At 45.2% G+C, this 15,102-nt stretch overlaps 1 protein-coding gene across 1 annotated transcript in view; it reads right to left on the reverse strand.

Moving 5' to 3' along the window:
* bach2b (BTB and CNC homology 1, basic leucine zipper transcription factor 2b) overlaps positions 1–15,102 on the reverse strand; it is an 89,504-nt gene that overhangs the window by 8,470 nt on the left and 65,932 nt on the right. The window contains exon 3 of the mRNA XM_084560386.1: positions 8,969–10,477. Coding sequence (XP_084416512.1) covers positions 8,969–10,477 — 1,509 coding nt within the window. The remainder of the gene's footprint in view (positions 1–8,968; positions 10,478–15,102) is intronic.

The raw sequence follows: 15,102 nt of genomic DNA on the forward strand, positions 1-15,102 counted from the left end.
CAAGGAAGAACAAAGTCAAACAAAGGAGAAAGGGGAGCAGAGAGCGATGTGGCTGTACCTGGCTGCTCGAGCTCGGGCCCGATGCTCCCCGGAGACCCCTCGGCTGCTCAGATAACTGCAAGGGTGAGGCTGCAGCAGAGGCAGCTCGGCTCCGTTTCTCCGCCAGACGCTACTCGCGGCGTCACCTAGTGTAAACGCCGCACTCGAGGGGACGCAAGGTGCCTACTCATGACGGAATCGAAATTACTTCTCGCTGAAGAAAATCTAGATGTCAATCTATCCCTGAGAGGGAAAAAAAAAAGGCTTGAGTTTCCTCATTAGAAGTGCAGCTCTCTGAGCCGCCAGGAGCCCTATTTCTCATCTCAGCTCGACATCTGCATGCAGACACATGAATAAATAATGGCCCGAGCTTTCAAGGCCACAATCTCGCTTTCGCTACTTTGCCAGGGCATGACAACTCCAGCCTCCGAGAGAGAGAGAGAGAGAGGGCGCGGGGAGAGATATAAAACATCAGTAGAAGCTGCCAGCTTCACTTAAAGCAAAGGAAGGTGATGACTCTGTTTGCGTACCTCAATGCACAGCGGTTACTGAAGTGCGGGCCTTCCAATTACAGGATCTCTGGCCAAACCAGGCTAGTGAAGACAAGGGGAAGGAGACGCTGCGACCTTGTGATGGTTTCTACCCCCCCCCACTCATCCACCAGTCACTGGTACACAGGGGACGGCTAAATTTAACCGCTCCGCCACAAGAACCAGTTCAGCGGCACAGCTGGGATGACTGAGTACGCTTCAACTGTGGCCATAAATTCACACCCAACTGTTCTGGATTTACATTTCTCTCCCGGCTCCCTCCATCCCTCCTCGCCACCCTCAGTCACTCTCGTTCTCTGGGTCATTATGCTGCAAATGGGGTACAGAGCGAAAAGTAGGGCTCATCTGTTATCAGCACCAATGCTGCGCTGGGCCACAGCCTTGACACTGTTAAAAAAATAATGGATCTTCAAGTCTCATATCCAGGCTCAATATATATATATACATATATATATATATATATATATATATATTTTTTTTTTATTATGTAGGACAAGTGATAAACTCAGTCAATGCGGTGTTCAATGCTTGTGTCTTTTTTAGAAAATGTGCCAAAAACCCTGTTTGACTGCTTGTGTACTTGTTCCCCACATTTACATTTCTACCACCTACCCTGACAAGGGTACAAAATATAAAAAAAACAGTAATATTTTTTTTTTTAAATAATATTTTCTTTTTAAAGGGCCTGAATACAAAAAAAGAAAAGACAACAAAAAAAACTGAAGTCAACAAAAATTAAATCATGCATGTTTCTGTTTCTGACCCACAGCCCAATGTATATACACAGTATGTGCCTAATATAGAGAAGCTAGCTTGTTATTCAAAGTGCTCCTTTAAAGCAAAACCTTACTATATTGCTCAGTTCCTTTAGGGTAATCGCTCATTTGCTTTCTTCCTTAGAGTGACACACAAAGATCAGTATCAGTCTCATGTCAGCACCTTCAATACGGAAATAATAATAACGTGAATTGTGCAATAATTCATACAATAATTCTCATAACGCGCAATAATCTCATCTAATAGCTTCATATGTGCAAATGTGCAATAATTTCTCACAAACGAGTGCAATAATTTCATGTGACGTGCAATAACAGTGACTTCTTGTTATGTGTGAACGGGGTTGTTATGTCATGTTAGTGTTTATAGTTTTGTACATATTTTTTTTTCATTCTAGTTTTTTTACATCTCCTTTACTTTTTTATTGCAATACTTCTACGGCACCTAAGGTCACCTTCATTTCATTGTACCTGTACAATGACAATAAAGACTTTCTATTCTATTCTATTCAACTTTATTGTCATTACTCATATACAGGTACAGAGCAACAAAATGCAGTTTAGTATCTAACCAGAAGTGCAATAGGCAGTGAGTGCACGTGGCATAAATACTGTACAGCAGGAAACAGTTTAGTGTAAGGGCTAGAGGCTAACAAAGTTATGTTGACACTGAGAAAACCACATGGTTAAACTGGATGTATCTACTTTGTTTAACCCGTAGCCAAACAGTAAATGTAAAAATGTGAGAGAACGTTCTGTGCTGGAAACATAGCTGGAGGCGCTTTAACCACAATTTACACAATTGGTGTTTGTGTACGCATTAAACAGGTAAAACAAGATGTGCTAATCGTCATGATATAGTCATGATTTTTAGGACCAGGCCTTTCTGCTAGCTATCTCCAGTCTTTATGCTAAACTATATGTTAAAGGAGAATTACTGTAACGTTGGTGTCATTTGGAGATATTTAGATCCGCGTATATCCATATAGTAGGAGTGACTGGGGCACCGAAACGCAGCTTCTAAGTAAAGCATTATCTGCCGCGAAACTTGTTCATTTCACCAATATTTTGTTATGATACGCTAGTGCTATTCCCCGTTGAGTCCGTATACTCTGGCTCAAAACGGTAAGGACGTCCATCATAAACAAAGTCGTCGCCCAAATAAACAAGTCGTCATTGGTTAGTAGGTCAATCGACAGAACCCGGATAATGATAACAGCTAACTCCAGACTCAACGGGGAATAGCACTAGCATACCATAACAAAATATTGGTGAAATGAACGAGTTTCGCGGCAGATAATGCGTTATTTAGTGGCTGTGTTTCGGTGCCCCATTCACTCCCACTATATAGATATACGTGGATCAAAATATCGTCCGAACGACTCCAAATGACAGCAAAGTCATATGGGTGAGTAAACAATCGTATTTTATGCCATAAATAAGGTCCAGGTTGTAAAAAACAGTAGTTCCCTTTTAACCATGAGGCATAGTCTTGTCTTGCAGTGTTGTGTCACGTAATTAGCTGCTGCATGCCAATCTGACGCTAGTTCTTATCCAGTGATGAGCAGTATTTGTTTCTGCATGCGGGTTTTATGATGATCACAGTAACTAAGCCTGTCTCGTGCGCCTGTAAATGGGACTCTAAAGCAGCATTACACGTGAATGCACGTCCCGAGCGGTTTAGTAGTAACTGCACTGTCCCATGTGTTGCAAAGGTAATTAGCAAAATCTCATTTTGCTGCTCTCCTGCTGAGTGACTGTGAACGACATAACCCTGTACCAGGTTTATAAAACGCTTTATCTGAGTTATAAACATTGAGCATCACGTAGATGCTCTTGATTTTCATTCACTGGCAGTGGCGCTGTGGTTTGTTCACATTAAACACAAGAACAAACGAGCGGTCGGCTAGGAAATACGTGGCGAACTTCGTTATCATTCAACACTAAAAAAAAACCAAACAAACCTCGCAGTTCTGGGCACGCTGTCCGAAAGCCAAAGGTATTTCTGGGAATGTGAGTGCAAAAACCCCACATCACTGGCTACCCAGCTTCAGTGACATGGCCAAAATCAACATACCAAGAATTTTGCAGAGCACCACTGTAAGGTAGCTGGAAGCCAAACGTCTATACCGCGTAGCGGAAGGCCCCCGCAGAAAAAAAGTAAGTCATTCCTGTGCCCCAGCTGGCCCTGCAGGCCCGTGTACTGTACTGTGCAACTCAGACTGATCACAGTTTTTGCAGACAAAAAACTTGTCCTGCTCCGCTGAGCGCTCTGGAGCAACGCAGTGCATACTCCAGAGGCCTTTTAGGAATAACGAAGAATCACTGAATCTTATTATATTTTGTGCAAACTAGATAAATATAGTTGAGTTAAATTCTTTGGTAAACAGCAGTCTTCTTGCTCAGTTTGAAGTGTCCCTCTGTGTGCATGGTAACCTACATAATAACACTCCCTGCGTTAGCATAAGTAAATTTTTTAAACCTTGTTAAATATAGATTCATGGAGGTGGGAAATGAACGGGCAAACATCCCCCTAATGTTCAACTAACTGGGGTTATTCTCCTTCAGTGTGCAAACAAGTCCATCGCCATTGAAATCCATTTCTGTTCACAGTTCTAGTTTGTTTCTAACACCTCCAAAGAAACAATGACAAATGTTGTGATATTGTGCTTAAGTAAGTTAACAATAGTGCCTGGGCGCTGGAGGAATTCAAGACGTCCTTACACTGCTATCACAACCTAAACAGCCACACGTAGCTGACATCATGAATGGCACATCGGATCCAGACCACAGCCACATCATATCTAGACTAGAGTAAAGGCTCTCTAGCAGCCTGCAAGGGTAGTGGAAGTGATATTAACTTCCTGTCACACATTCTATTTTGTGTGCTGCTCGATTTAAAAAAGAAAACAGAACATGTGCCGGTGCATCGGGGGCCCAGCTTCCTCATTCCTCCCACACGCTCAGCGATCAATATTTTCACCGCTGCGGCCAGACTGCACAATAGAATGAGCTCAAACGACGCCCACGCCGCAAACCGGGAGCTAGAGCTCGAGACGGAACAGAAGAGACGGGCTGAGGCGCTGGTGTGGGGAACCAGATGCGCGATTCATCCCCGGCTCGAGTCCTCCTTCGCCGGCATCAACATGCAGGTGGGTTTTGTGACAGCCTGCGCAAAATAAGCCGTGGCCTGAGCAGTTCAGCGCTCTGATCTTCTCACCGGCTTGAGACCTGTCTTCTGGCTCAGCAGGGAATCCATTTCAAACAGAATCAAAGCCGCTAAAGCCAACCTGTTTCTAAAAGGCATACAGTTAATGGTAATATCTATTGAAGTAGTGGTCAAAGAGTGGACTGAATGTGTTTTATTGCTATTGGATTTACTTTTAATTAGGTAATTGCAGGAAACAGTGGACGCGATCGGCGCCACTGCATGCGCATGAACAACTCTCGAGATGTTCTGATCCCGGTTTAGTTCACATAATTGCTCCCTAGTGGACATTTTAGGTAGAGCTTATTTTTAGTTTTCCATCCTCCATCTTGTTCTCAGCTAAACAAAAAGCAACCTGCAGCAAAAGCAGGTCTGTCCTTTTACTGAGCTCTGGAATGGACATTTCTGTGCATTTTCTGTGCATCACATTGTTGTGTAAATGGGCTCATCTAACTCCAGACTCAACGGAGAATAGCACTAGCATGCCATAACAAAATATTAGTGAAATGAACGAGTTTCGCGTCAGATAATGTGTTATTTAGAGGCTGCGTTTCGGTGCCCCATTCACTCCCACTATATGGATATACGCTGATCTAATTATCTCCTGAACCAATACAAATTACACCAAAGTTATATGGGTGAGTAAACGATCGTATTTTATGCCAGAAATAAGGTCCAGGTTGTAAAAAACAGTAGTTCCCCTTTAATAATTACTGGATAAATAGAGGTTTGTAGGTCTGATGAATACTGGCACATTAGTAGGAGTGACATGTCAAAACGCAGCAATCTACCAGTCACAATAACCCAAATAAATAACTGATAACAACCAGTCCACATCTGCTTTCTGTGTTGTGAACAAAAAACACTGAGAATTATGTCCATGTGTAATGACAATCTACTAATTTCCATATTTTGGTCACATTCTATATATAGTTAGGAGAAAAAAACATACACAGTAATTTCACCACTTGCAAATATCCCGCTGTGAGACCGTGAAGAAGAAGAAGCCCAATGATAAACCGGATCAGGCTCGTGCTAACAGTAAAACGCGAAGGAGCTCAGAACTCAAACCTCAAGTGTGTCATGCAACCTGATTTCAAATAGCGCAACACGCACTGCAGGGCATTATTTAGAGCGCTGTGCCAAATTGAGGGGGGGGGGGGCACTGAATGCACCTCCTCCTGCATATGACAGGAAGGTGGATGCAAACAAATTGGAGACTGATTTGACTATATATATATATAACTTGGGTCGTGTTAACTGAATATTTTCCGTCAATGACTGTTTTTTTAAAACTGTGACAGAAAAATCTGAAGGCCATCTGTCATTTTGATAGATTGCAATTCACACCCCTGACCACTTGGTGGCGAGTGACGTTATTAATTGGCTCTTGTCTCTAATGCAGTTTGCATTCCAAACATCGTGCAACTTTTATCAGTGCACGATTTCCTGGTGCACCAATTACACTGATGCACACGTCAGAGCTTGGCTAACCATAGACATATATACAACATATATGTATATATGTCTATGTCTATGCGGCTAACGGCTACCAAAATGGAGGAATCGGATGAAAGCATGTTGCTAGGACTGATGGAAGGCAAATTTCATTTTAAAAAACTACCTGATGGAAGCCTTGATAAAAGCTGAGTTTTGTGCAAATTGTGAAAGAATAAAAGTTTGCATACCACCGAAGCACTTCAACCCTACGGTGCCATCTAAGAGCTGTTAGCGCTAGCAGTCTCGGCCCGAATACGGACAAGACGTGTCGGCAGCCCAAACTTTTTTTTTTTTCTTTACCATTTAAAGTCAGTACTGTTCTGAAAAAGTACTTTATTTTATTATACAACACTATTATGCTAGCTAACATTAGCCTCATGACTGAAATGCATACCGTTAAAGACAACACAGTTGCTTGTGAGTACCGGTACGGTCATCCTAAACTTTTTTATTTTATTTTTTTGTTGGAATATTATCTAAAAGTTTCCCTTTCTGCATAGGACTTTAACTGTGTTCATAAACATACTGCTGTAACATCAGCAGCCATTTACTTTAGCCGCAGCGTGACAGCACATGAATCAACTGAGACACACATGGGTCAACCTTCTAATTTGTACAAGAACAATGCGTTCACTTCTTTCCGCGTAAATGCCGATGGTTCTCTACTCAGAAGTGGCTCATATGAGAGCGACAGCCTGTGACCACAGGGCAGGAGCTGCCCAGAGACCTCAAATGATTCTTGGCCACCTTAAACGGCTACGCTTCAGTCAGACTGGCCTGCGCTTTAACAACTTCCTTCCTCATCGGGATTCATCGTGTCCAGTCCGCCGTCCAGGGCTGCGGCTATTTTTACCCAACCTGCCTCTTCCCTTCAGCTGTTTGCTGTGCAAACACAGCGAGGACAGCTTTATCGCCGTGTTTGTTTGGATGACCGAAATACATAGAAGGCCTGGTAAGAAAAAAAAAGCGCGTCTCAGAAAGCATGAGGGAGCATTTCTTCGCCACATGAAAGCCAAAGCGGAGTAACCCTAAACTGCGCTTAACTCTCTGCGATTTCCACTTTAAGCAACAATACGCACAACGTGCAGATCTGGGAAACATTCATTCATGAAAAGTCTTATCAGTATCCTATGACAATGAAGCCTGCAAATAACCCTGTGTGAGAGTCGAAGAGATTCGACGGAAGATATACTATCAGTAGCTGATGCATGCATTTATAAACAGAGTCATACCCACACAAAGAAATGACAAAGGGAATTGACTTGTGTCATGTCTTGTTTGTCATTTTTAGGGCGATAGCTCAGCGCTGTAAACCGGTCCCGGATAATTTACAGTGGCGCATTCAGCAAGCCCTTCGCGGGCACATAAATCTGACGGCGAGGGGTGTTGCGCGGCTGTGAAGGTAATAATTACACATTACTACTGAGCCTCTTTGTGATTTTTCTGTGGAAAGAATTCGGTTCCGTCGCCTCAGACAATCCTGTCATGTAGCTCCAACTCTTGCAACACACTGGGCTTGCTCTGTGAATCCGATCGCCATGGCAACACACCACTTTCTCTTTTTTTTTTTTTGCACTCAGAGCAGCCCTCCCCTCGCTCATCAAAAACGATTCTCTCTACACCTCAAGCGAGCATCACTGAATGCAATAACACAACACCGAGCCTCCTCGAGCCAAAGGGCTTTAAGTTCAAGCCGACGTATGATGTCACAGTTTGGAGAAGCATGCAAACCGCCACACTCATTGTGGAATAATTGCTAGGCAAAGCATGGAAGCGCAAATTACAGAAAGAAAAAAAAGAAATAAGAGTGCTCGTTTTAGCATTTACACCAGAGACATTCTGGGGATGCAAGTTCTGCACCTAAAGGCAAGAGCACGCCTCGGCGAAAGGCCGCGGACGTTGATGGACATTTTTACTACGGTCGTTAACCTGAACAAACGGCGCCGAAGGCAAGCGAAGCCGTTCTCCGCGAACCGATTTCATCGTCTTTCCCCTCACGTGGGAATATCAGCTCATTTTGAGATTATTACACCTGAGCTCCGCTACCATCTGAGAACCGAGAAGGTCCCTCACTGATCTTTACCCGGTAAACAACAACAGTCGTCTAGTCTGCAGCTTGGAGGACGTCTGCCCATGTGGATTAGTGGAGGATGATTAGAGGATTGCTATTTATCCTCGTCAGCACTGTCGAGCTGCGGTATGGTCTCATCACGGGACCAAACCGGAACTGCTCGTCCACTCAAGTGGAACTCACTGCATCCACTGCTCATTAAAACTGTACGTCCATAGCACGCCGCTACTACTCTAAGGTCTTGATTGTGATACCTTTGTGACATGCCGCATACACGGGGCCAGGGCGGCTACGCTGGGAATTAGCATTTGCATATTTATGGACACGGATGTATGTCAGTGTTTCTGCTGGGATTAAATAAATGAAGGCTAGTTGGCACTGGCAGGGGGACAAGGGGAATAACTTCAAAGGACCGTTCTACCCTCAGAGAATCCTGACTCTTCAATCGACCACGGTGCCTATCTCTCTCGCGCAAGCCATTCTCAACAAAGATGACCAACCGCAGCCGTGATAAACACATCCCAATCACCACGGCTTCCTTCCTTCATTTGGGCCGTTCTAGCGCATTTGGGCTCTCGTCTTCAGACTCATTACACAGATCTCCAGCAGTGCATAAAACAGATTAATGATATCAAAGCACATCTGTGCCCTTTGGCGGTGCTGTAAATCTTGTACTGAACACTCCTGCTTCAATTACATGATGATTTAATGACTGCTAATGCAGACCTGGAGAGCGGGCCACTGCGATATAATTAGCCATGGTGGAATTGCGTGTGATGGCGACATAGTGCGTTACGAGCGAAGGACAGTGTTTTACACTCACCTCTGGCCCTCGGTCCTGCACATTGCAAGACTCGCTGTCTCCCTCTGAGAAAGAGCCCGACTCGTCACTGGAGTTGGTGCCGTAGGACTGCTCACATTTGATCTTGGGCCGCACCTGGTTAAAAAGGGCGTCCCCTCCCACACTTTGCTCCTGCTGGTCCACATTGAGGCAGCGCGCCACGTTGGAGCATGGTGACGAGGAGAACTCAAACTGGGGCAAGCTGCACGGGGAGCCTCCGCTGCCGTCCTCCGCGTAGGAGTACGAGGAGCAGGAGCTGGAAGTCCTGGTGCGTGTCTCACAAGGCGGTGAGCGTGGGCATACTTTGATTGGCACTGGGCAGCTGGTGTTGGGCCGTGGGCGGCACAGGACTGAGGACTCGGAGGAAGTGGCGCTGGGAGAATAGGTCTGGGAGGTGGGGAGGGACTGGCTAGCTCCAGCCCAAAGGCTCTTTGTCATGTGATCGGAAAGCTCCATCTCCAAAGAGTTCCCACCGGGGTAGGAATGCGCTGGCGTTCCCAGACGGTCGCAGGCCCCTGAAGAAAATATGACACTACGCCGGTCTATCTCAGCTTCCTGTTTGCAGACTCCATCACAGGAAGCAGATTTGAGGGACAACCCTGCAGGGAAAGCGTCCACCTCCTTTGGGGATGTAACAGACGGGCCCAGCTCCCCAGTGAAAGGGCTGAAGTCTTTTTTATGATCTCCCTGAGAGTTTCCTTTGTCCTGGGGGCAGACAAGTCTGTTTGCGATTAGCTGCTGTGATGTGTTGGGCAGACTGGGGAGGTCCCCTTTCTTGAAGAAGGCTCGGAGACAGGAAGGGGACTTGGTTCTCTTGGTTCTCTCCACAGATATGGGGTTATCCATTTCCATGGCTGTCACACTGTCCTTATCCTTGACATCCTGCTCATCCCCTGACAGGCACAATGAAATGGCCTCTTCGTCTGCCTGCGGTTCAACTTTGATCTGTGCCAAAGGCAGCCTGCCCTGACCTGGCACTGCCCCACTACTGACGCTCTCCTTTAATGTGCTTGGAAAACCTGAGGTACTGGTATTTGAGGAGGTGTCATTATTGTGCTTGTTGCAAGCCCACTGGTATTTCCTGTACTTGGGGCATCGTGGCAGGTCTGACGCTCCGTGCCGGTCAAAGTCGAGCCGGCCATCCGCGAAGTTGCTGGGCATCGCCATTGCTAGCCGATCGTCGTCAGGGCACCGAAAGGAGTTGAAGGCATCTGCACAATGCCGTGCCCTCGGGGAGGAAGGCCTCTCTACCTCTGACTGCATGCTCTCATCCTCTGAGTTGTTTGCCTCTGTCACCACCTTGTGGCAGAGCAGCCCGTTGTCCTCCTCACTGCGCAGCTGAGCTTCCAGGAAGCGAAAGCACGAGTCCTCAAGGTTGTGCATGCGCAGGAATTCGGCACAGCGGATGACCTCCTGGATGTTTTCTCTGCTGAGTAACAGCTTAGCAGTGTAGGCAAACTGCAACAATGGGGCGAATCCCCTGGCAGTGACCTGCAGAAAAACAGGGAAATTGCCAGCATTACCATCAGCACAGGCATTGTTCAGAGCACTTGGAGTGTGGCAAGACAAGTCAACAGTTCCAACGACCATAAATAAACACTGTAAAGTACCGGTTAATCTTTTTATCAGGTCAGTCCTGACCATTTTATACGGCAGTACATAAGAACTAGTGCTCTGGGGATGCAGTCTGCCCTGACTCGTGTTCATAACAGCAACCTGCGAGGCATCCCGGCAGTGCACCACTGTCTGCTCTGTGGTCATATAAGTGGTATACCCTGTCTTGTCACTGCTCTGTGTTGCAAAACCCCCTATTTACTTGAGGTAAAATGTTTAACTGCAGGCGTAAACAATGTTTATTACATTTTATGCCCAGGGCTTGCTTCTTGTGAGTTGAAAAGTCTTCAAAATCTGAGAAATGGTGAATTGAATCTGGAACTGTTTGCTTAAAGAACAGGTAAACAAGATTAGGAACTGGACCGCACATATAATTCCAGCTTTTGGCACTTGATGGTCAACTGCAAGCTGCTTCTGTGAACAAAATATTCATGTTTGAGACCCAGATCCTGAAAAACTTCTGTCGAGCTTCTGTCAAAAAAAAAAAACAGTGCTTACCCACAAACATGTATTGGCTCTGATTGGGGCATAGCTATGCACCCTCACTTTCTGTGTCAGTGCTCTGCAACCTCGGGTCAAGTGCTTGTAAGCCTAATGGTTTGTAAGACTGCGGCTTATCCCCGTTGTGGCCATGTGGCGCGGGATGATAGAGGGAAGCCTTCCATTTAGACTTAATGCCAGATAATTAGGTAAACTCCTGAGCCTGCAGAAGTCGAGGCTGCCCTCTGCTGCTGTTGTCGCCGAGCACACTGACACAAAGAAAAGAATCTGAGGAGCTGACTTTAATAGTTCGGGGATCAGCATGACGTTCGCGCCAGTCTGCGTTCGTCACCTTGCTCGGGCTCTAGCGACCAGCCCCTGCAGCTTTATCCTCGTTGTCTCTGGTGACAAACATATTACCGCGTTAAGCACCTGGGGAACGCGATCAAACTGCACACAGAGCGCGCTCACGGATGCAATTACAATGGATTCACTTTGGAAGTGGCATTGTTTGTCTACAAAGCACCTTTTCAGAGGCTGAATGATGTAAAGCCTTCCTTACAAGACTTAACAGAGGCTCGCAGATGTAGGGGAAGAGCTGCGAGATGAGGTTTTAATGAGCCCACTGTTTACAGATTGCGCCGCCGCCACCGCCTTTGTACAGGGAAACGAGATAAATTACCCTAAATATAAACCGTTTGAGCGCCGCAGCAAACGTCCAAAGGTCCGGCAGTATCCGACAGACGCACAGTGAAGCGGGGATTTTCCCTCCTGAGGTGATCAGGCTTCCAAAACCACAGCATTTGCTCTGTGGATTTTTTCCGCCTGGACAAACAACTAAGCAGTTAGCATGTGGAAACGCAAATATGTCGGTGAAAAAGAAAAATAGCTTGAGGTCATCTGAGTGAGTCTAAGAATGTATTAAAGCAGCAGACCATGTGGATTTTCTGGGACATGAATCCACGGACATTAGTTTGCTTCTACACAACAGACCAAATATTGGATAGAATTTGGATACTATCAACTGCTGACTCTAACCATACTGTTCTTGTTTACTGATGCAAAGATAACCTCTAAATAGTCAGCATTCTGATCTCTCCTTTCCCCACAATTCTGTTATTTTTTATATTCTTTCAGTTAAATTAGGCGTTTAGGCATGCTTTGTGTGAATATTACTTCCAGACACTGTCAAAGACATTCGGACCTAGGGTTAGGGTTAGGGTTACATGCTAAACTCCAGCTCTACCTACAAGCATTTTCTTTCCGATGGATCCAACTGCTGCATTCATCATTTAATTAATAGGTCTAAAAGTAATCAATGAAGGCTTTTATGACTTAGGGTTTAGGGTTAGGGTTAGATGTTCTTCTCTTGCTCTACCTACAAGCATTTTCTTTCTGTTTAGTCCCACTGCTGAAGTCATTGTTTAATTTATAGGGCTAAAAGTAACCGATCAAGCCTTTTATGACTTAGGTTTAGGGTTAGGGTTAGATGTTCTTCTCTAGCTCTGCCTACAAGCATTTTCTTTCTGTTTAGTCCCACTGCAGCAGTCATTATTTAATTTATAGGTCTTTTTATAGGTCTAAAAGTAATCGATCAAGCCTTTTATGACTTAGGCTTAGGTTTAGGTTTAGGGTTAGATGTTCTTCTCTAGCTCTACCTACAAGGCTACAAGCATTTTCTTTCTGTTTATTCCCAATGCTGAAATCATTACTTTATAGGTCTAAAAGTGATCGATCAAGCCTTTTATGACCTAGGTTTAGGTTTAGGGTTAGATGTTCTTGTCTAGCTTTACCTACAAGCATTTTCTTTCCGTTTAGTCCCACTGCAGCAGTCATTATTTAATTTATAATGCTAAAAGTAATCGATCAAGCCTTTTATGACTTAGGGTCAGGGTTAGGTTTAGGTTTAGGGTTAGATGTTGTACTCCAGCTCTACCTACAACCATTTTCTTTCCGTTAAGTCCAACTGCTGCATTCATTATTTAATTTATAGGTCTTTTTATCGGTCTAAAAGTAATCGATCAAGCCTTTTATGACTTAGGGTTAGGGTTAGACTCTAAACTCCAGCTCTACCTCGAAGCATTTTCTTTCCGTTGACTCCCACTGCTGCATTCATCACTTAATTTATAAGTCTAGAAGTAATCGATCAAGCCTTTTATGACTTGCTTGCATGCTAGACGATACCGAAAATGTTACTACAACCCCCAAGTTCCCTGGAAAAAAAAAAGGAGGAGACCGATATTAGGTCAAGTTAATTGAAGACTGCATGCTAACGGTTCGTATTTGCTAACTGTGGCTACATTATAGGAGAGATTTCCATCAGAAAGTCCTTTGCACGTTTTTCCCCTAACGCCAATCTGCAAATCTGCAACTTATAAATTCCTCCAACCGCCCTGCTTTCTCCTCAATTCAAAGCCACGTCAAAGCTGTGAATAAATGTGTGTTTCTTGCATCATACCGTAGTTGTTTATTTATGAAGTGAGGCGCTTTTTCTCAAAAGCTACAGGCATCAAATCCTTTAATATTTATTTTAGATGGCCCGTGACATGCTTGGCACCTGCAACTCAGTACTCACAGCCCTATCGCCTACATTTCCCACGCTGAGGTTACCGAATGCTGTAAATGGCAAAGTAGAGTTCCGTGAGGCTGATTTTTTTGTCTTAATAAATCTTAATTCTGACGTTAATTTCAATCATACGTGTGCTGAGTTTCTCTGTTTATGTACTGACGATGTGCGCCGTCTCATCTCCGTCCTCCGGTGTGAAGCACCTTGCAGCATGCTCTGACTAACAGACCAGCAGCATCGCACACATCAGTCATTGTTAGGAGGAAGCTGCTGACTCCATATCTGTGAGGGGGGATGGTGTGTGTGTGTGTGTGTGCCTGTGCTATAGAGTGAGCATGTCTGAGTGTGACAGATTGGGGAGGGGGGGCATAGGCTTTGACTAGACTATCTGCTTTAGTGATGAGCGCAGCACATCCACTACACTACTGATGCAGCACTGATCGCACAAATACGGACGTGTGCACACAAACGTCTGTACCGCAGACTGGACTGCAGACTGATCTTTAATCCTCCCAGTCGCAACGCTGAGTTAAAGATGGCAGCATTCATGTTTCTGCACGGAAGGTGTGACGCTGTGATTTGCTATGACAAACCCATAAAGTTGGGGGATTTCTAAGAAGCAAAAGAAAAGGTACAGCAGAAGGCGGGATATCCTGACTTCTGTAGTGTCTCTTTAATATTGCATTCTTCTACAAAAGATCTAAAAGCCGTGCAAGCACAAAACATGCAAGAGCTTTCTTTTAGGTGTTTGTGCATAACCTGAACATGTGGCTTCATCGTATCATATTCCGGCAATAGTTAAAAGGAGGGGGGTCTTAGCTGTCTCATAAACACACACCTAGAAAACACGCTTTTTTTTAAATTGTTGTTGTTATAAGCAGATTTAGGATTTAAAGATGAGGTACAAACTGCGTGATGTCTCATTTCCTTCTATCTGCTCCTTGTTTTAGCAGTTGTCGGCGATCCAGTGCATTGCTACATGCACTCTCAACACACCGACTGTTACGGTGCGGCGGTGGCGGCTTAAATGTGGCCGGGCGGCCCCGGACTCGTCGCTTCCAGAGCTGCTGATAAACAGCAAAGCCGCTGCAGGAAAAAGTGCTGAGCGTACCAGGGATCTATTTTCAGCTAGTATCAGCAGCTGCTGCCTGCGGGAGCGCATCTTTATGTGTGCCCTGCACCATATGTGATTACTCCACTGTTACAACCAGCGCAGCAGCCCTAATGAAGGAAAGCCTAAAGGGAGCGGCACAGGATGAACGGAGGGAGGGAGGGACGGGGGGGTAAATAATGGAGGAGGATGGACGGAGCACGGAGGAGAATGAGAGGAAGGGTGATGGCCGCGGGAAGCTAAATGTTAAAGGAAGAAGAGGAGGCCAGGGAGGATACACAGGCTGCTTCCTGGTCATTAAGCTAACTGCCACGGCGTTTGAAACATCTCGGCTGTTAGCAACAC

This window comes from Chelon labrosus, assembly GCF_963514085.1.
Source record: "Chelon labrosus genome assembly, chromosome: 14".
NCBI lineage: Eukaryota > Metazoa > Chordata > Actinopteri > Mugiliformes > Mugilidae > Chelon > Chelon labrosus.